We start from the raw sequence: 20,508 nt of genomic DNA on the forward strand, positions 1-20,508 counted from the left end.
CCAAGAGTACATGTGCTAGATTGCAGGTGCCTCTTGGTGCAAATGTAATAAAGTGCAACTTAACAGAATGGATGGAAGCAAGCAGGTCTTCAGAGTTAAGCAACAAAAAGGAAAAGGACAGCTGCATTTATTTTATAATTATACAGAAAAAATTGGACTTTCAAAATTAGTTAATTTTGGGGGACTCTTGCCAGCTGGAATCAAATGAGTGGGTCATCTATCCTGTTCAGACTTCCCATAGCGCACAGATGGGACACAATCTGAATGAGATCCATTACAAACGCCAAATCTAGAGAATCTAGGCTATGGAGTACATAGCCACTAATTTAGTTTCCTGTGATTTCAACTCTCAGCTACCTTGCAGGATTGCCTGTTGTCATGGCCTTCAATATTTGCAAGCAAGCTAAAAACAAAAGCAAAATACTGCGGATGCCAAGTCTGAAATAATAGCATGGCAACATCGGAGAGAGAAACAGTTTCAACACGAGTCCAATATGGCTAGAAGAGTCATATTGGACTCAAAACATCAATTCTGTTTCTCTCTCAACAAATGCAGCCAGACCTGCTGACTTTATCCAGCACTTTGTTTTTATTTGCAATCAAGCTGGTCTTGGTTACACTACATTATACTTGAAAGCAGTACAGTAGGAGAATTTGTAATTTCTTTACAATGTCTGTGGAATCTGTAATTGGTTTTAAGCATGTTTGAAAAGCACTTTCAACAGTTTGCATCAATTGTATTGGGATCAATTGCAATTTTCTTGAATAAGAACTACTCGTCCCAGGGACCCTTGACCTGGAAGCAGCATTAACAGGAAGGAAGTTAGTTAACATGAAAAAGCCATGTGGCCAGACACAAAGGAGAGCTGCAGAGGGGAAAACAGAAAAGGCACATTTATAAGGAGCTGTGTGTGTAATACAGTTAAATAGAATAGAACCCCAAAGACAGGTTAGAGCAGGGATTGCAAATTGAATAATTGTAGGTTGCCCAATTTTTGGGTAATTTTAATTTTCAGTTTTGCCAGAGCCAGTCAGGCTATTTAATGGGGTTTAGTAAAGGGTTAGATAAAGGAATCTCTGGGGAATCTGTGCCATCAGAACTGTCCTAAACCTAGCTAAGGTGGTTCCGCAGGAGTATGTCATTTGGATAACAATAGTCTCCGGAACCTCAAATGGAATACGGCACCAGGTAAATGCAACTCAAGGGCCGAAACAATTAAGTAGGAAGTGAAAGATCCTACATACCAGAGGCAGAGTTAGAGAACTGTGAAAGTGCAAGTAGTGCCACATGTCTGTGGGAAGTGATGTGGATGCTTGTGGTTCTAAGATGCATCTTTGTTTTATTGAATATTTAAAGTTAAATGTATCTTTTTATTTGAAGTATCATTTGGCTTTAATTCATGTTTAATATAAACCATGATCAATGCAAATTAAAGTAAAAGTTGTAAAGAGTGAAATTTTGCTGGTAATTTATTCATCTGGGGGTCATTTGGCAAGGTTCGTTATTTTGATTTATGGTTACCCCACACATTGTAACAATCAACATCATAACGCAGCCTAATAATGAGGACCTAGCCCTTGAAGCTCACTCAGGTGAGTACATTATTTCCCTCTACTAACTTGAGGTGTATTTCAATTAAAAATACATCTATTAGATTACCTTCGGTTGTAGTATTAGTTTAAGAGATTATGCTGTTATGAAGGTGTGCTATATTATATAGAATATTAATTCATAATGTCATCTGGAGATAAATATACTGAACTTTTTGAAAAGAACATTTTGTGCTATGCAAAAGACATTTGTGAAGGGCACAAGCTACATCATGGAGACAAAGTTACAGAGCTCTCAAGAGACAATGGTCCAGGTTGAAACAAGAAGTCACGTGACCAAGCTCTTAGGTGCAAAATACACTGGAATGGATTTGAACTGAGAGATTGTCACACATACAGTAGGGGCAACAGCCTTACCAACCCCTCCCTCGACAAAGCTGAGCCCTGTTGAATTTTGAAAACCCACCAGAAGGCTTCATTGCTGCAAATGGAGTTCTTAAAAGGAGGATTCCAACTCAACACAACTGACTTCAAGAGAAGGGAATCAACCAGCCATGACTGCAGAGCGATGTCTCAGTGAGAAATCAGCAGCCTCTGTGGAAAGTGACACTCTAGCTCTGAACAAGCATTCGGACAATCTGGGAATAATTTTTTTGAATTTCTCTTTTTTTTAAAAAACTTCACCAAATTTTAACATCTGATACTCCGTGAAGTTTTATTTCTTTTTGTGCATGCCTGGGGAACTTGTGCATGTGTTTTTTGCATTAGTGGGAAGTTGGACATTTTTGTACATTTTTAAAGCTGTTAATAATTTCTGTATCCTTACCAGAGTGAGTTTTAGTAATACAACTAACGCCTTACTTGTTAACTCATGGAATCTGGCTGGCTTAACTGTGTACAGGTCAGTGTAAGAATTAGGTACATATTGAATGTGACATGACATTTTTAAAATTTAAACTCTATTATAATCAACCCAGGAGTGGGACAAAGAAAGGAACCAGCTCATTCCTACCCTGGCCATAACAATGCATAGTGTACAATGTGTCACCGAACAGAATGATGTAGAACAACACATGACTAGCTGGGTGTGTGCATCCACACACTGAGCTCTCTTGTGACTTGTATAAATTAGTACTGGTCTTCAAATTAGTGCTAGTCTTCAAATTAAAGAATTTACATTATTGTCTACCAGTCCTGTGTGTGATTGGTGAGTTTACGTGAAGAAAGCAAGTAACGCAACACCGTGGTGGTGGTGTAAATTTGGAAGACTGGGACCACGATGCAGAGATAAAGATGAATTTCATCAGGAGAAGCCACAGACAAGATCTGGTGCAAGACAGACTGTCGTGCAGCTAAGGCAGAGGCTGTACAGTGAAACCTCAGGAGACAGAGTCCCTCTAGAAACAGGGCTCCGACTGAACAGCGAGTACCTGATTTGAAGGGTAGATGAAAAGTGTAATTAACAAGTCAGTTCCCGGGGTCACGCTGTGCAGTTGGCCATGAGTTGGGAAGAAAAGCTGTGGGGCCATTGAGGCATCCTCGGGTGCAGTTGCCGCACAAAACTGCTTTGTGGTTGTGGGGGAGGGGGCTAAGGATGAGAAGTACATGAAACAGGGTGACCGTGCCACTGGGCTGAGTATGGTGAAGGCCTGAATTACAGGCAAGAGGGAAAAAAACAGCTGCAGCATTGCTGAAACTCTCGGCGGAGAGATTCTAAATCCTCTGCAAATCAGGAATGTCTACAAGAGACAAGCAGCATCAGGAAAATGACCACCAAATTCCCAGCAAAAATGGAAGATCACAGATGTCCCATCCGAATTTAGGTGGAATTAAGCTTTTTAGCTTTATCCATCACAGAAACAGATAAACAAGCGGTGAAAATAAGGATAGTCATAGGAAATGAGGGGGCTCCATAGAGTCAACATTTTAAACCTGTGAGGAGAATCAGAAAAACCCTGTTAAGCTGAGGAACATACCAGAGAGTCAGCTGCCAAGGTGAACTTCAGAATACACCAATTGGAGCCGATGGTTTACAGACAACAACCACAAGAATTAATTAGTTCGTCAGGAGGTACCATGATAAGGAGGCAATTTTTCAGAAGCTGAACTGTCTGAACAGATGATGGAGCTAGTCCTAGCTTCAAAATCGATTGAAGCCTTCCAAAAAGATCTTTTGGAGCAAAAGACGGACAAGGTTTTGACACATTGCTAAAAGATTGCAAAAAATATGAAGCCACTGTGGCTGAACAACAACGCCTGCAAGCACTGGATGTGGCTACAAGTATTGGTGCAGCTACCAAGACAGAAACTATGCAAACCATCTGGGAAGTGGGGTCTCCTGCACCCACTGCGAAGATGTCCTGTGTTCCAAGACCTTGAAAAGGCATGCGGCTTGAGAGTATTGGACACGCCAATGCAGGAAACCCAGTTCCTAAAGTGGAACTAGAGACTACAGTAAGACATAAAAAGAAAAAATACATGCAACATACAGGCAGCAACAACAGGGAGTACGCCAGAGACCAACATAAATGCAGGCACATAAGGTTAACCGCAAAATACTGCAGATGCTGGAGATCTGAAATATGAACAAAAATGCTGGAAAAATTGAACAGGTGAGGCAGCATCTGTGGAGAGAGAAACAGAGCTATTGTTTAGAGTCCAATTTGATTCTCCTTCGGAGCTGGAGAGAGGTAGGAATGTGATAGGTTTCATGCTGCTGAAAAAGGGGGGTGGATCAGATGGAGCAAAAGAGGAGGCCAGGGACAGGTTAGAGATTGGGAAGTTAAATGACAAAGATGTCATGGAGCACAGGCAAAGGGAATGGTAATGACAGTAGTAAAGACACAAAGCTTGGTCAGAGTAGGTGATAATAGCACAATAAAGGTCAGCTCTGTCTGAAAGCAAAAACATGAGAACAAAATACACACTGGGCGCTAGGGGAACAAAATGAAAATGGAGGACCTGCTCCTCCCACCCGCTTTTTTTAAAAAAACAGCATAAAACCCAATCACATACTACCTCTCTCCAGTTCCAAAGGAAAGTCATATTGGACTCAACAGGTTAACTCCATTTCTCTCTCCACAGATGCTGCCATGAGTTTTTCCAGCACTTCGTTTTTATTTTAGATAAAAGGTTAGTTGCAAGGCAGACCAAGGTGAAGATTCAGAGTGGAGAAATCTTCAACTAGAAAGTGAGCAGGCTTCCTACACTGTGAATGTGACACAATGGGCAGAATTTTGCCCTTGGTGTGCAGGCAGTCAGGAAGCCAACCGCTGCCTGCGATTGGCACCATGCCGCGATTTCACGCTGGCGGGCCAATTAAAGCCCACCCAGCATGGAACGCATGAAGCAGCGCTCAGTGCCACCTGTGCAGATTGGGGGGGGGGGGGGGTGCAAGCGGGCCAAGCACGAACTTCACGCATGCGCGCGAGTGAGTGCTTCGTAATCTCCGAGACACAGAGCTGCCTCAGGGAGATGAAACACTTTAAATAAAAATGTCATAAAACATGTCCCTTCATGTGACTGTCACATGAACAGGGACAGTTTTTAATTCAAGTGTAAAATTTTAATTTGATTTTTATTTGCTTTAGGAAACCTTATCCCGCCCCATGGATGATGTTTCCTAAAAAGTGCAAAAGCCGCTTGGCCTTTTCGCCTGCCTGCAACCATTAGGTTGGACGGGCGGTGTAAATTTGAATTTAATTACCTTTTTAATGACCTTAACAAGCCTTTTAATTGTCAGCAGGTGTGCTAACATCAGGATGCTTGTCCCGACGTCATTGCGTGTCTTTTTATGCTCGGCCGGGTCGGGCGTGTGCCCATCCACTGATCTTAATATTCTGCACAATATGTTGAAGTCACACATTTAGAGCCTTTGCTACTATCAGCATCACATGATCAACGAAAAGCAGCAAACATACACTCACCGTTAGAAGTTGACACTGGGCAAATACGAACATTTTGCCAGTCAGAATCCTGAAGGGTATTTATCTGGACCTAGATGTAATCAACAACCACCAAACTGACTGCATACAATGGGTCACCCATCCATTGCACCTTTACATTTACATTGAAATGCAGCTACAGCAAGTCTGCATGGACACAAGTATTGTAGCTGGTGGACACCAGCGGACCAGCTGTAGCAGGGTTACTGGCGTGTACGGAACTCAACATTGCGAGCATAAACAAGATCACCAAGATACCAATCGCAGAAGAGGCCAGGAATAATCTCACTGAGTCAGACCACGACCTATAACAGGTGAACCCCAGACAGATCTGATGCTAAAGGAAATTTCAGAGGTGATGCTGTAGTACTCCACAGGGAAGACGGAATCCTGATCGACCCTCCTAGAAAATGCAACATTCACATACAGAAACTTAAGATTTAGCTGGATGACATGCAGCAGAACGGCATTATCCGGTGTGTGCATCAGTACGCCAATTGGTGCAGCTCCATCAGATGCGTACTGAAACAAAGATGACACAATCCAGGTATGCTTGGACCCAAGACGTCTAAATCTCACTTTAAAAAAGAGATGCCCACATAAGATTTTGACATTAGAGGAACTGAATCCCAAATGCACAGGAGCAATGTTTTTCTCCAAGTTGCACAGCACACACAGGTATTTGTTGGTTCATTTGGCAGAGGAATCTGAAGCAATCAGAACTTCTGGGACACCATTTGGAAGATACTTCTTCCTTTTGGTTTTTCCATTAGTCAGGATCTGTTCCACAAGTACATGGACAGAATTAGAGAAAATGTTCCCGGATGCGTATTTATTGCTAATGATATTGCGGTATTGGGCAAAACCAAAGAGCATGATCAAAATTTACACTCACTAATGACAGCAGCTCATCGTGAAGGGCTCGTCTCCAACAGCAAGAAATACCAGGTGAGGTGACAGTCATATTAATTTTTTTTTGACTATTTATTCAAGTTCCAGGATCTTTTGACCCGATCAAGAAGTAAGATGTAAGGCATACAACATACGCCTAAGTCCACAAGACCGAGGAGTCTTGCAGAGATATGAACATAAGAAATAGAGCCTGCTCCGCTTTTCAATTGGATCACGGCCATTCTTCTAACTCAATGCCACTTTCCTGCACTATCCACATATCTCTTGATATCTTTAATATCTAGAAAGCCATCAATTGCAGTCTTGAATACACACAGCCCTCTGGAGTAGAGAATTCCAAAGATTCAACAGCCTCAGACGAAATTCCTCCTCACCTCAGTCCTAAATGGCCTACCTCTTATTCCAAGACTGTGTTCCCTGGTTCTAGAAACTCATTCCTGCCCCACCCCTCAACTCCCCCAGCCAGGGGAAACATTCTTCCTGCATCTACCCTATCGTACCCTTTAAGAATTTTGAATGTGTCAATCAGATATCTTCTAAACTCTAGAGAATATAGGCCCAGTCTCACCAATCTTTCTTCGTAGGACGACAATCCTGCCATCTCAGGGATCAGTGTGGTGAACGTTTGCGGCATTCCCTCTACAGCAAGTATATCCTTCCTTAGGTAAGGAGACCAAAACTGTACACATTACTCCAGTTGCAGTCTCACCCAGGCTCTATACAACTGCAGCAAGATATCTTTACTCCTGTGCTCAAATCCTCTTGGAATAAAGGCCAACATACCATCTGCCTTCCCAATTGCTTCCTGCAACTGCATGTTCACTTTCAGCGACTTATGAACAAGGACACCAAGGTTCCTTTGAACACCAACACTTCCCAATCTCTCATCATTTAAAGAAATATTCTGCATTTCTATTTTTCCACATTATATTCCATCTGCAATGTGCTGCCCACTCACTTAGCCTGTCTAAAGCCCCTTTTGTAAAGTCTCTTAGTATCTTCCTCAGCTCACATACCCATTTGTGTCATTTTGTATCATCAGCAAACTTGCAAATATTACAATTGGTCACCACATCCAAATCACTGATCTAGATTGTGAATGGCTGGGGCCCAAGCACTAATCCTTGCAGTACTCCAGTAGTCACAGCCTACCAACCTAAGAATGACCCGTTTATTCCTACTCTGTTTTCTGTCCGTTAACCAATTCTCAACCCATGGCAGCATATTACCTCCAATCCCATGTGCTCTAATTTTGCTTACTAACCTCCTGTGTGGGACCTTATTGAAAGCTTTCTAAACAGCCAAATACGCCACATCCACTTTTTTCCCCCTCGTCTATTCTGCTCGTTACATCCTTAAAAAACTCTACCAGGTTTGTCAATTTCCTCTTCGTAAATCCATATTGATTCTCCTACCATTATTTTCAAAGTGTCCTGTTATCACGTTCTTTATTCTAGCATTTTCCCTACTGTCAGGCTAATAAGTCTGTGGTTGCCCATTTTCTCTCTCCTTCCTTTCTTGAAAGTGGGGTTATATTTGCTCCGTGAAGTCTGCAGAAACCATTACAGAATCTAGAGAGTTTTGGAGAATGGCCACCAAAACCATCTCCACAGCTACCTTTTTCAACACTCTGGGATATAGATCAGGTCCAGTGGATTGATCAGCTTTCAATTGCATTAATTTCTCTAGTGCCACTTTCTTTTCTAATACTAATTTCTTTTCAGTTCTTCATTCTCACTAGTCCTTTGGTTCTCTTGTATTCCTGGGGTGTTTTTTTGTATCTTCCTCCATGAAGACAAGACACAAAGTATGTTTAGTTTCTCTGCCATTTCCTTATTCCCCAATATAAATTCTCTTGTCTCTGCCTGTAGTGGGCCCACATTAGTCTTTGCTAATCTTTCCCATTACAGTCCACTTTTGTGTTTTCTATAGTTTACTTTCATATCCTATTTTCCCTTCACCAGTTTCTTCATCCTCCTCTGCTGAATTCTAAAATGCTCCTAATTCTCAGGCTTACTACATTTTTAAGCGACTTCATAAGCCTCTTCCTTTGGTCTAAGGCAATCTTTAACTTCTCTTGTTAGCCACTGTTGGAATACCTTTCCTGCTGTGTTTTTGTACCTCAAAAGGAATATAAATTTTTGTTAAGACCATGTACTAATTCTTTAAATGCTAGGCATTGCCTGTCTACCATCATCCCTTTTAATGTAGTTTCCAATTCTACCACAGCCAATTTTCCCCTCGTACCAGTGTAGTTTCCTTTCTTTAAATTTAAGACCCTAATTTCCAATTAAACTCGAAAGTAATGTAGTTCAATGTAAAGTTCTATCATGTTTTGGTTACTCTTCCCTAAAGGCTCCTTTACAACAAGATTATTAATTAACCCTTTCTCATTACACAATACTAGTTCTAAAATAGCCCATTCTCTAGTTGGTTCCTCAACATACTAGTCGAGAAAACCATCTCGTATACATTCCAAGAATTTGTCCTCCTCTGCATTAGCGCTAGTTAGGTTTACCTAGGCTATATGTAGATTGAAGTCCCCCATGATTACTGCATTACTCTTGTTACATGCACCTCTAATTTCTTGATTTATACTATGCCCTATATTACCACTACCGTTTGGTGGCCTATAAACAACTACCACCAATGTTTGCTGTCCATTGCTGTTTCTTAGCTCTACCTAAACTGATTATACATTTTGATCTTCCAATCGAAGATCCTCTCTCACTAATGTACTGATATCATCCTTTATTAACAGCGCTACCGCACCGTATTTTCCTTTTTGCCTATCCTTACTAAATGTTAAATACCCTGGAAATTTCCATTCCCAGCCTTGGTCATTGTGCAGCCATGCAAGGACAACTAGATCGTATCTGTTTATTTCCATTTGTGCCATCAATTCATCTACCTTGTTATCTGAACATACACAGCATTCGCAGTGTCTTTAATTCTGTCTTTTTACTACTTTTGCAACCTCTGACCTTATTTGCTGGTGCACTTTTAAGTTTGTATGCTCTGACCCTTCCTGCCACACTGATTATCAGTTCCTCATTGCTACCTTGCTGTCTTGCCTTGTCCTGTCTCTTTAAATTATCACATGATCCCTCAGCCCCACTATTTAGTTTAAAGCTCTTTCTACCTCCCTCGTTATGTACTCACCAAAACATTGGTCCCAGTATAGTTCAGGTGAAGGCCATCCCAACAGTACAGCTCCCACTTTCCCCAGTACAGGTGCCAATGCTCCATGAATTGAAACGCATTTCTCCAATATCAATCTTTGCGTTCACCTCTCTAACCTTATTTACCCTACTCCAATTTGCTTGTGGCTCAGGTAATAATCCAGAGGTGAGGTTCTGCTTTTTAATTTAGCTCCTGGCTGCTCAATCTCCAAATGGAACCTCTTTCCTAGTCCTACCTACGTCATTGGTACCTACTTGGAGCACAATAACTGGATCCTCTCACTTCCACTGCAAATTCCTCTCCAGACTGGAATGGATGTCTAAAACCCGAGCACTGGGCACACCACCACCTACTGGACTCTCGTTCTTGGCTGCAGGTAGCTGTGTCTATCCCCCTGGCTATACCGTCCCTTGCTACCACTACATTCCCACTAACTCATCCCGCTTAAAAGACTTCCTGTACCACAATATCATGGGCAGTTCGCCCATCCTCCTTGCAGCTTCTGCTTTTGTCCAATTGAGGCTACAAGAACCTCAAACCTGTTGGACAATTACAAGGGCTTAGGCTCTTCCACTTCCACCTTCATGGTCCCCATATCTGCCTCACTCACAATTACACCTGTCCCTGACAATGGACCAAATCTGCCAACCCTATCAAAAGGGGTATGACTGCCTTCTGGAACAAAGTGTCCAGGCAGCATTCGCCCTCCCTGATGTGTCAGCGTCTACAGTTCCGCCTCCAGCTCAATGATTCTGAACCCAAGTTCCTCCAGCCACAGACACTTACTGCGGGTTGACTTGGATGACACTGGTGTCCACGAGCTCCCACATTCTGCAGCCGCCGTACATCGCCTTCCATGCCGTCTTTAAAGCATTTAATTAATTAAAATTTAAGCAATTAAATGTCTCTAGTCTTGCCTGTGCTTATATTTTTATCATTTCAATAAATGTTTTACTTACCAGATTGAAATTCCGTTAAGATAAATTGCATGGTGAGTATTTACTGTCCAACAAGCGTTGCTACAATTAGTAAACCTTATTACTACTAATAAAACCTTACAATTGCTAAAATTACCCAAATTTCAAAAGATAAATGCAAAAAATACACACCAATCAACTGCTTTCCTATGACATCACACTTGGATTTTTCTCAAAAGGCGGTCAGTTCGATCTGGAGTCATGAATTGGATAGCTCTTTGAGGTGCTGCTGCCCATCTCCAGGTCCTTCCCTTATTCAGCTTACTTAACTTTTTATTCAATTTCTTTACCCAACTTTGTTGAAAGAGCATCATCAGTTAGAGAGTTGTTAAGGATGTTCCATACGTATGGCAGGAGGACCATCAACATGTGCTTGAGTCACTTAAACGGACATTGTCAGAAGAAACACACGTTATACAGTACTAAAACCTAAGAAAGGAGCAAATCTTGGAGGTCGATGTATCTCAGAAAGGGTTAGGAGCATGCATTATGCAAGATGGAAAACCGACTGCATTTGGCTCCAAAAGTCTATCGCAAGCCATTAATTCAAACGTAGAGCACGAGATACTCGCTCTGGTATTCGGTATCACAAGATTCCATACTACCTATTTGGCAAACTGCTCAGTGTGGAAATTGATCATAATCCATTAGACTGGATTTGGCACAGACCACCTGCAAGTGCACCACCAAGGCAACTGAAACTTCTAATAAAATTACAGGGCCACAATTGCAAAGTCCGTTATAAATCAGGTAAGAAAATGATCACTTCAGACAAACTGAGCAGGATACCAAATGCAAAAAAACTGCAGATATTTTGCTAGACCCACAAATAGATGGAGTAGACAATGAAGTAGAAAATATACTCAATGGTCAATCTGATAATTTTTGGTCAGCACAAGTGCAACCAAATTCAGGAAGACACAGCAAAAAGATCCACAACTGAAAGCCTTGTGAAGAGTAACTGTAGAAAGATGGCCTTATATGTTATAAGTAGTACCAGGCACCCAGACAGGTTTTTGGTTTTAACAGATGAACTAGTTATTTCAAGAGGTGTGATTTTCAAAGGAAAACGGGTACTTGTACCTGAAGCTCTTCACTAGTATCAGGAAAATATAAGTTTCATAACGTTATTGGAATTTATTGTAAATTAGGAATAGTGTGAGAGTGTGTGTAGGGGACTTAATTGAATTAAAGATAGCTGGACTGAAGGCTGTGATGTATCAAAAGAGAAACTAGGTTTGAAACGCTAAATAGGTAAACATGGTTAAAATTTTAGAATGAGGTGTAAAGGGAAAATTTGCATTTTTAGATAAACCAGAATAATTTGAATTTCAAAAGAGGTGGTGAAATATTATACTTAGCCAGGAGATGCCAAACTGTGTGTTTATTTTTCCCAAAGCTTACTGATAAAAGTGGTACTATGAAAGATTTTTATTATTAGAAAAGTAGAGTTGAAAAGACATATTGGGACAATGGGACTTACATTGAAAAGGGAGAACCCTGTATAAAGGAGATGAGGTTGTGTGTAAGTGGAAGGAATTCTAAGATCTAACAAGTGTGAAAAGTCTCCAGCCTCAAGTTGCTGCCTACAGGAGCTGAAGTGAGGAAAACTCACTGAATTAGACTGTTCATGCTATGGCGTTACTTTGCCTGGGTCTTTTAAAATCTGTTTTTTTTTTACTGTTGCCTTAATGGAGGCGCAATTGGGAGTTAGATTAACTAGGGGAGCTAGGAGTTATCATAGTAGTAATTTGTAAACCTATGTACGTGCTTAAATCATTTTTTTATTAATAAAGGTTTAAGTTAGTTTTGTAAGAAACTTATAAGACTTGGTGGTCTATTAAACTACTGAATTCAAGGCACCCATCTCAAAATAAATACAAATTGTAAAATACTTGAGGCAATTGTTTCAAATTTCCCTCTGGGGTTTGAACAGCTCAGCACTTACCATCCGCTGTGACATAACAAAATTGGGGGATCTTTGCGGGATATATTTTAAATTCCTGGATTGGTTTGGAATTGGTGAATCTTAAGGTTACAAGTATGAGAAGCACTTTGAATTCAGGAGTTGGTGAGTTTTTTTTTAAGTGGTGAGACTGCAATATGACTTTGGCAATTGCTAAGATTTGTCTGGGCATTGAAGTAATAACTTTGGTTGGTTTACAAAAGGCAAATAAAGCTAAGTTATTGGAATTGGCAGATAAGTTACAATTAGGGTCACCTGCAGGAGTAAAGAAATCAAGCATAATTGAAAGTATAGCACAGCATTTGAAATGGAAGGAATACCTGAGAGATCGAGTTCTCCAAGGGATGATTCATTGGAATGGGCTCTATTTCAGTTGCAAATGAACAAAACATGAGCTAGAGGCAGCAGAAAAAGAAAGGAAAAGAGCAAGGGCATTTCAAAGGGAACTGACAGAAAGGCAAGAGAGAGAAAAAGAGAGAATTCCAGCTTTAAATGCTGGCAGTTAAAAAGAGACACCAGGAGTTGAGGAAGGACTTATTTCCAGATCAGAACCCAGTGAGGAAATGTTTAAATTTGTACAAGCTCTTCCAAAGTTTGAGGAAAGAAGTGTAGAAGCACTCTATTTCATTTGAGAAGATAGCTAAACAGATGAAATGGCCACAGGAAAACCGGAATTACAATCCAGGTTAGTGGATAGAGCACATGAGGTTTATGCTTCATTGTCAGAAGAAATGTCAGTGAACTATGTGGTTAAAAAAAGGGCTATTTTGAGTGCATACAAATTGGTTCTTGAGGCACACAGGCAGAAATTTAGAAAACAACCTGGGCAAACTTATATTGAGTTTGAAAGAGTAAAACAAAGTAACTCTGACCATTAAAGATAGAGATGACATATGCAGCTCTTGGAGAGGTAATTCTTCTGGAAGAGTTTAAAGATTCAATTCCTCCAGTAGTGAGAACTCATGTGGAGGAACAAAGGGTTCCAATGTTAAGACAAGCAGCAGAGATAGCTAATCATTGAGTTAGTTCATAGAGCCAAACCATTTTTTTGTCATCCTTTTAAATCAGAGAAGGATAGAAAGTGGGAAGGTGAAAGCAAGGTGGGTAGTCAGGGGAGAGAATTGAGTAGGTGGAAATTCACAGGAAGTTTCTTTTTCCAGAATAAAATGGAAGGTGCTGAGGGTAGAAGTGACATTCAAAAATTGAGGTGTTTTCATCGTAATAAAGTTGGACACATGAAGTCAATGTGTTGGAAATTGCAGGGAAAATCTGTTGGGATTATTGGGGTGCAGAAAAATTCTGGAAGTAAAAGTACTGTGCGTTCTGAGGTTCAGGCACAGGAAAGATCAATGGTTTGTGTACAGGTAAAACAGGAAGAATCAGTGATCGGTAAGGAAGTGGGAATGGTGTTCACAATTTCCCGAGGAGAATTCTGAGGGGCTGGTTGCAGAGACGTTTAAAGATTTTGTATGTGAAGGGGAAGTCTTTCCGTGTGTATGGGGTGGAGTAGGTAAAGATGTTAAAATCTTAAGAGACACAGGGGCTAGTCAATCCTTAATCTTGTGGGATAGTGATATTTTTTGTTTAGATGGAGTATTGCAGTAGCAGATGATAATAAGTGGGGTTCATGGAGATGCTAAACCTATTCCATTATGGGAGGTAAATTTAAAGACTAAGTGGAAAATAGGTGAAGTGATTGTTGGAGTAGTGGAAAAAATTGCCCATTGCAGGGGTTCAATGTATTCTGGGTAATGATGTAGCTGGGTCACAGATGTGTGTGATGCCTATGGTAGTTGAGCAGCCTGTAGAAGTGTTGCAAAGAGAGCATCCTGGATTGTTTCCAGATTGTGTGGTAACAAGATCACAAACTCACAGGTTGAAACAGGAAGAGGAGGAAGTTAAAACGCAGGGAGATGTGGAAGTCCAATTAGCTGGCACTGTGTTTGATAACATTGTTCAGGAGGAAAGAACAGAGGACATTGCAGCCGAGGTGTTTAACTCAAGGCAGTTAGTGGAGTTACAGAAAAAGGATGCACAAATAAAACAGTTATATCAGACAGCTTACTCAGAAACAGAGGCAGAATGTATTCCAGAATGTTATTACCTTAAGGGCAATGTTTTGATGAGAAAATTGCAGCCTTTTTATGCTTCAGCAAATGAAAGCTGGAGGAAGATACATCAGATTGCAATGCCATTTGAATACAGAAATGAGATTCTGAGGATAGCTCATGAAATTCCAATGGGGATATGTTAAGTCTAGTTGCAGTAACTGGAGTTCACGTATTGCACTGGTACCAAAATCAGATGAAACACAAAGACTATGTGTGGACTACCGAAAGGTGAATGCAGTGACAAAAGCGGATTCATATCCTTTACCACCGTTGGAAGATTGTTTTGAGAAAGTGGGACAACCAAAATTTAATCACAAAGATTGACCTGCTAAAAGGATATTGACAAGTACCGTTATCGGAGAGAGCAAAGGAGATATAGTCTATCTGGCGTCACAAAAGCCGATATCAGTTTAAATTCATGCCATTTGGTATGAAAAATCCACCTGCACCTTCCAAGACTGAAAGTAATTGCAGGTCTGAACAATTGTGCTGTTTATATTGACAACTTGGTAGTTTTCAGTCAGATGTGGGAGGAGCATTTACAGCATTGGGAAGAATTGTTTTGTCGACTACAAGAAGTTAATTTGGTGATGAAATTGGCTCAAAATGAATTTGCAAAAGCGCAAGTTACACATTTAGGCCACACCATTGGATATGGTAAGGTGGCTCCAAGAGATGTGAAAGTCAAGGCTATCGTGGATTTCCCCATGACTACAACAACAGAGATTTCTGGGAATGAGTGGGTTTTACCAGAAATTTGTACCAAATTTTAGCAGTGTGGTTGCTCTATCACGGAACTATTAAAAAAGAACAAGTAGTTTCAATGGACACAGGAGTATCAGAAGGCATTTGATAGTTAGAAGACTATCAACTACGACACCAGTTTTGGCAGTAACCAATTATGCCAAGCACTTTAAGTTGGCTGTTGATGCAAGCGATATAGGCATTGGGGCTGTATTGTTCCAAGATGAAGAAAATGGAATTGAAAAATCAATAGGGTATTTTTCAAGAAAGTTGAATGTACAACAGAGAAGATATTCAACAATCGAAAACGAACTTTGGGTCTGCTGTACGTTGCAAACAATTCATCAGGAACAATTGTTCATATAGACCACAATCTTTTAAAGTTTCTGGACAAATTTCGAGACAGAAATGCAAGACTATTCAGATGGAGTTTATTGCTATAACCATTTAATCTACAGATTATACATGTGACTAGATGAGAAAATCTGCTTGCAGATGCGTTGTCAAGAATTTTATGCTTAAAGGGAAAATTGGACATTTAAAACCTGGACACTAGACTGGAATGATTTCTGTTGATACCAAGGATTTGTACATATATCGTTATGTTAGTGCATGCATCTAGTAATGAAATAGTATAATAAGTATAGGAGGTAATGCAAAATGGGTAAGAAAATGAAGCCGTCTTTTTAAATTATAATGGCTCATTTTTTAGTAAGGGGAGTTGAAAAGACAGATTGGGGCAGTGGGATTTACATTAAAAAGGAAGAAACCTGTATAAAGGAAATGAGGCTATATGTAAGAGGAAGGAATTCTAAGATCTAACAAGTGTGAAAAACCTCCACACTTATTCAGCTGCTAAGCCTTGAGTTGCTGTCTACATGAACTGAAGTGAAGAAAACTCACTTTCAATTCGACTGTTCAGGGTATCGTGTTACTTTACCTGAGTCTTTTAAAATCTATGTCTTTAACTGTTGCCTTAATGGAGATGCAACTGGGAGTTACATTAACATGGGGAGCTAAGAGTTATTATAGTAGTAATTTGTAAGCCTATGTGCTTAAAATCATTTTTTTTAATTAATAAAGGTTTAATTTAGTATTGTAAGAAACCTATAGGGCTTGGTGGTCTTATTACTACTGAATTCAAGGCACGCATCTCGAAATAGACGCATCGTGTAAAATAATTGTAGCAGTTGTTACAAGTTTCCCTCTGGGATTTGAACAGCTCAGCATTTACCACCCGCTGTGCCATAACAGCCAGGTCATATTGTCATGGCTGCACCAGGGTTAAATGGACATAGAATGGACAAGGCACCTAGCAAGGGAAACTGTGTACTGGCCAGGGATCAACAGTGATATTGAAAAGGCAGTGAGGATGTGAAAAGCATGTCAGCATCACCAACCACACCAACACAAGGAACCACTGTATCCCCACGGTTCTATTGCATGCACCTTTGGTCCAAAATAAACAGATTTATTCACCGTCCTGGCAATGGTTTCCTCTGTGTCACTGATTATTATCCAAGTTTCCAATCACCAGACAATTGAAGGATACTTTGAACGTGTCTGTGGCAATATTCAGTTTCTTTGGTGCAACCAAGGAGATTATATTAGACAACGGGCCACAGTATACTGGTAGACCTTTCAGGGACACGTGTGCCAAATGTGGCCTAAACCACATGACAGCTTCTCCACACTATCCCAGATCCAACAGTCTTGTGGAGTGAATGGCCCTTACTGTTATGCTATTAATCATGAAGTAGTATAGAGAAACAAAAGAAGACTTCCATATTGCATTTGAGGGGGCAAGTTTAGACATGGGCTTCACCAGTGGAAATCATATTTGGGAAGCAGGTTAAGACAACCTTGCCAAGCCATTACCCATGCAAATGTTCATGAATACAGGAGATACTTCGCAAAAGGATGAAGACAGCACACAACCGACCTGTAGGTGCAGAACTGCGTAGTCTGCGCATAGGGCTAAAGGTTCAGGTCACATCCCACCTAGGGAACCAGGCATCCCTCGGGAGTATCCAAAGCATGCGGCTAGCCTAGGTCACAATACCGAATGGGGCAACATTTAAGAAACAGAAGCCAGCTGAGAGAATTGCCCAGCTACATATTATCCAACAGTCCAACCGCATCAAGAACATGTTTCAAGATGAACTCAATGAAATTGTGGAAGACCACAATGAAAATAAACAGCACTATGATAATACACAGGATGCCAATGCACCCACAAGTCAAGAACAACAAGGTGGTGAGTCTTGACCTCAGTAAAGGATTAATAAGCTTGGACAGACACTTTTAAAATTCAAATGGTAAATGGAGATCTATCTTTTATGTAAATAGTTTTCACAACCACCCTACTATGTTATGTATACTTACTCTTACTATGTGTAATCTTTTTCTTTGGAAAAAAGGGATGTCATAGTATCACTTTAAGAGAATATGCAAATAGTATACATGTGTCATCACTGAAGAAAGTGATATAAAATAGCATATAGCTAGCTGTGGGTGTGCGTGCGTATTGAAACCTTAGGTTAGACGTGTTTGCTGACCTCTCCTGTAACTTGTATATATTAGTATTAGTCTTCAAATAAAAGAACCTACGTTGTTTACCAGTCTTGCGTGGGATTGATGAATTTGCAAGTAGTAAAGCTTTGCAATACTTCATTCAATTGTACAAATGTCAACAAACAATAATCACAGTACATCGATGCTATTTCCCCCCCCGCGCCCCACCCCACCCCGCCACAGGCAATTGAAATATAATAGTACCATAGAGTGAAGAAAACAACTCCTCAACTGATTTTCTTATTGTTTCAACATCAGACTGGTTATGTACAATAGTCGGTGTCATACAGAGAACATCTTCATTTCTGGGCTTTCCTGCTGCCTTTTGTTCCTCAGCCACACCTGAAATTAAACCATAACTATCAAAAGCGAGCAGGGAGAACACTGGAAGTCATTTCAACAAACTTGTCTTAGATTCTTGGTACTGAACATCAACCCATTGAAAGAAGTTTCGAAAACAAAACAGTCATTAGTTAACATATGCTACACCAAAATGCTTCTCCAGCGACATGTATTTTAACTATCACAATATAAATTCAAGCATACTGAATATCACAAGCCTAAAATAATTTGATGCCCGAGGGATGGAAAATGCTAACATTTAAATAGTAAGACGAGAAGTCAGATCATTATATGGGAACAGATTACTACCGAAATATATTTTGTCGAGAATCTTGCACCATGTATGTAATCAAGCGAGTTATTTGTAAATGATGAAAAGCAATATGCATAACTCACTCCTGACAATTCAACATTTTCCACACTAAATACTCTTAAATTTGTCAATAATTCAAAGTAAACACTCTGGCCTTCAGCTAGATATAATTTAAGTTCAACGTCTGGGCATAGCAACCAACACCAGCATATCTTTCCCAATGTGCAATCTGTACATTAACCATAAGGCGTAGGAAAGAAGTAGGCCATTTAGCCCATCGAGTCTGCTCTGCCATTCAATGAGATCATGGCTGATTTGAATCCTCAATTCCACTTTCTTGCTTTTTCCCCATAACCTACGATTCCCTTAGTGATTAAAAATCTGTCCAACTCAAGCCTTGAATAAACTTTATGACCCAGCCTCTACGGTAAAGAATTCCACAGGTTCACTACCCTCAGAGGAGAAATTCCTCTGTCTTAAATGGGCGACCTCTTTCTCGGAGCTTATGCCCTCTGGTTCTACACTCTCCCACAAGGGGAAACAACCTCTCAGCATCTACCCTGTCAAGCACCCCAAAGAATCTTACACGTTTCAATAAAGTCACCTCCCAGTCTTCTAAACTCCAAGGAGAACAGGCCCAACCTACTCAACCTCTCCTCATAAGAAAATCCCTCCATACCTGGGATCCAGCTAATGATACTTCTCTGGACTGCCTCCAATGCCCGTATACCTTTCTTTCGATAAGGGGACCAAAACTACTCATAGTATTCTAGGTGTGGTCTAACTAGTACATTGTATAGTTTTAGCAAGACTTCCCTATTTTTATACTCCATTCCCTTTGAAATAAAGGCATGCATTCCAATTGCCTTCCCTATTACCTACTGAACTTCAATGTTAGCTTTTTGAGATTCATGCACAAGGACTCTTAAATCCTTGTGCTGTAACTTTCTGCAGTCTTTCACCATTTAAATAATATTCAGCTCCTCTATTCTTCCTGCCAAAATGCATAACCTCACATTTTCCCACATTATATTCTAACTGCCAAGTTTTTGTCACTCACATAACCTGTCTATATCCCTCTGTAGGCTGTGTCATCCTCACCGCTTGCCTTCCCACCTATTTTTGTGTCATCGCAAACTTGGCGATAGCACATTCGTTTCCCTCATCTAAGTCATTAATATATAGTAACTAATTGTAGCCCCAGCACTGATCCCTGTGGCACTCCACTAGTTACAAGTTGCTGAAAATGCCCCCCTTATCCCAACTCTGTCTTCTATTAGTTAGCCAATCCTCTATCCATGCTAACATACTACCCCCAACACCATAGGCTTTTATCTTATTAAGTAGCCTTATGTACAGTACCTTATCGAACGCCTTTTGGAAATCCAAATATATTACATCTGCTGGTTCCCCTTTATCTATCCTGCTTGCTACCTCCTCAAAGAATTCTAATAAATTTGTCAGGCACGATTTCCCCTTCATGAAGCCATGCTGACTCTGCCTTGATTATATTATACATTTCTAAATGCTCTATTATTACATCCTTTGTAATAGACTCTAACATTTTCTCAGTGACAGATGTAAGGCTAACTGGCCTATAGTTACCTATTTTTTGTCTCCTTCCTTTTTTGAATAAGGGCGTTTCATTGGCAGTTTTCCAATCTTCTGGGAATTTTCCAGAATCTAAGGATTCTTGGAAGATTACTACCAGTGCATCCACTATTTGTGTAGCTACTTCCTTTAATATCCTAGGATGCAACCCATCTATCCAGGGGGCTTATCAGCCTTTAGCCCCGTTAGTTTCCCTAGTACATTTTTCCTCTAGTGATAGTTATTGTATCTATTTCCTCCACTCCTTTTACCCCTTGATTATTTAGTATCTTTGGAATAC

At 40.4% G+C, this 20,508-nt stretch overlaps 1 protein-coding gene across 13 annotated transcripts in view; it reads right to left on the reverse strand.

The window, feature by feature from the left end:
* Positions 1–20,508, reverse strand: part of LOC144684536 (general transcription factor II-I-like) — a 188,307-nt gene that overhangs the window by 116,880 nt on the left and 50,919 nt on the right. For all 13 annotated transcript variants that reach the window (XM_078548414.1, XM_078548416.1, XM_078548412.1 and 10 more), the window contains one exon: positions 18,167–18,304. In XM_078548414.1, coding sequence (XP_078404540.1) covers positions 18,167–18,304 — 138 coding nt within the window. The remainder of the gene's footprint in view (positions 1–18,166; positions 18,305–20,508) is intronic.

The sequence above is a fragment of the Cetorhinus maximus genome, chromosome 9, assembly GCF_964194155.1.
Source record: "Cetorhinus maximus chromosome 9, sCetMax3.hap1.1, whole genome shotgun sequence".
Taxonomy (NCBI): Eukaryota; Metazoa; Chordata; class Chondrichthyes; order Lamniformes; family Cetorhinidae; genus Cetorhinus; species Cetorhinus maximus.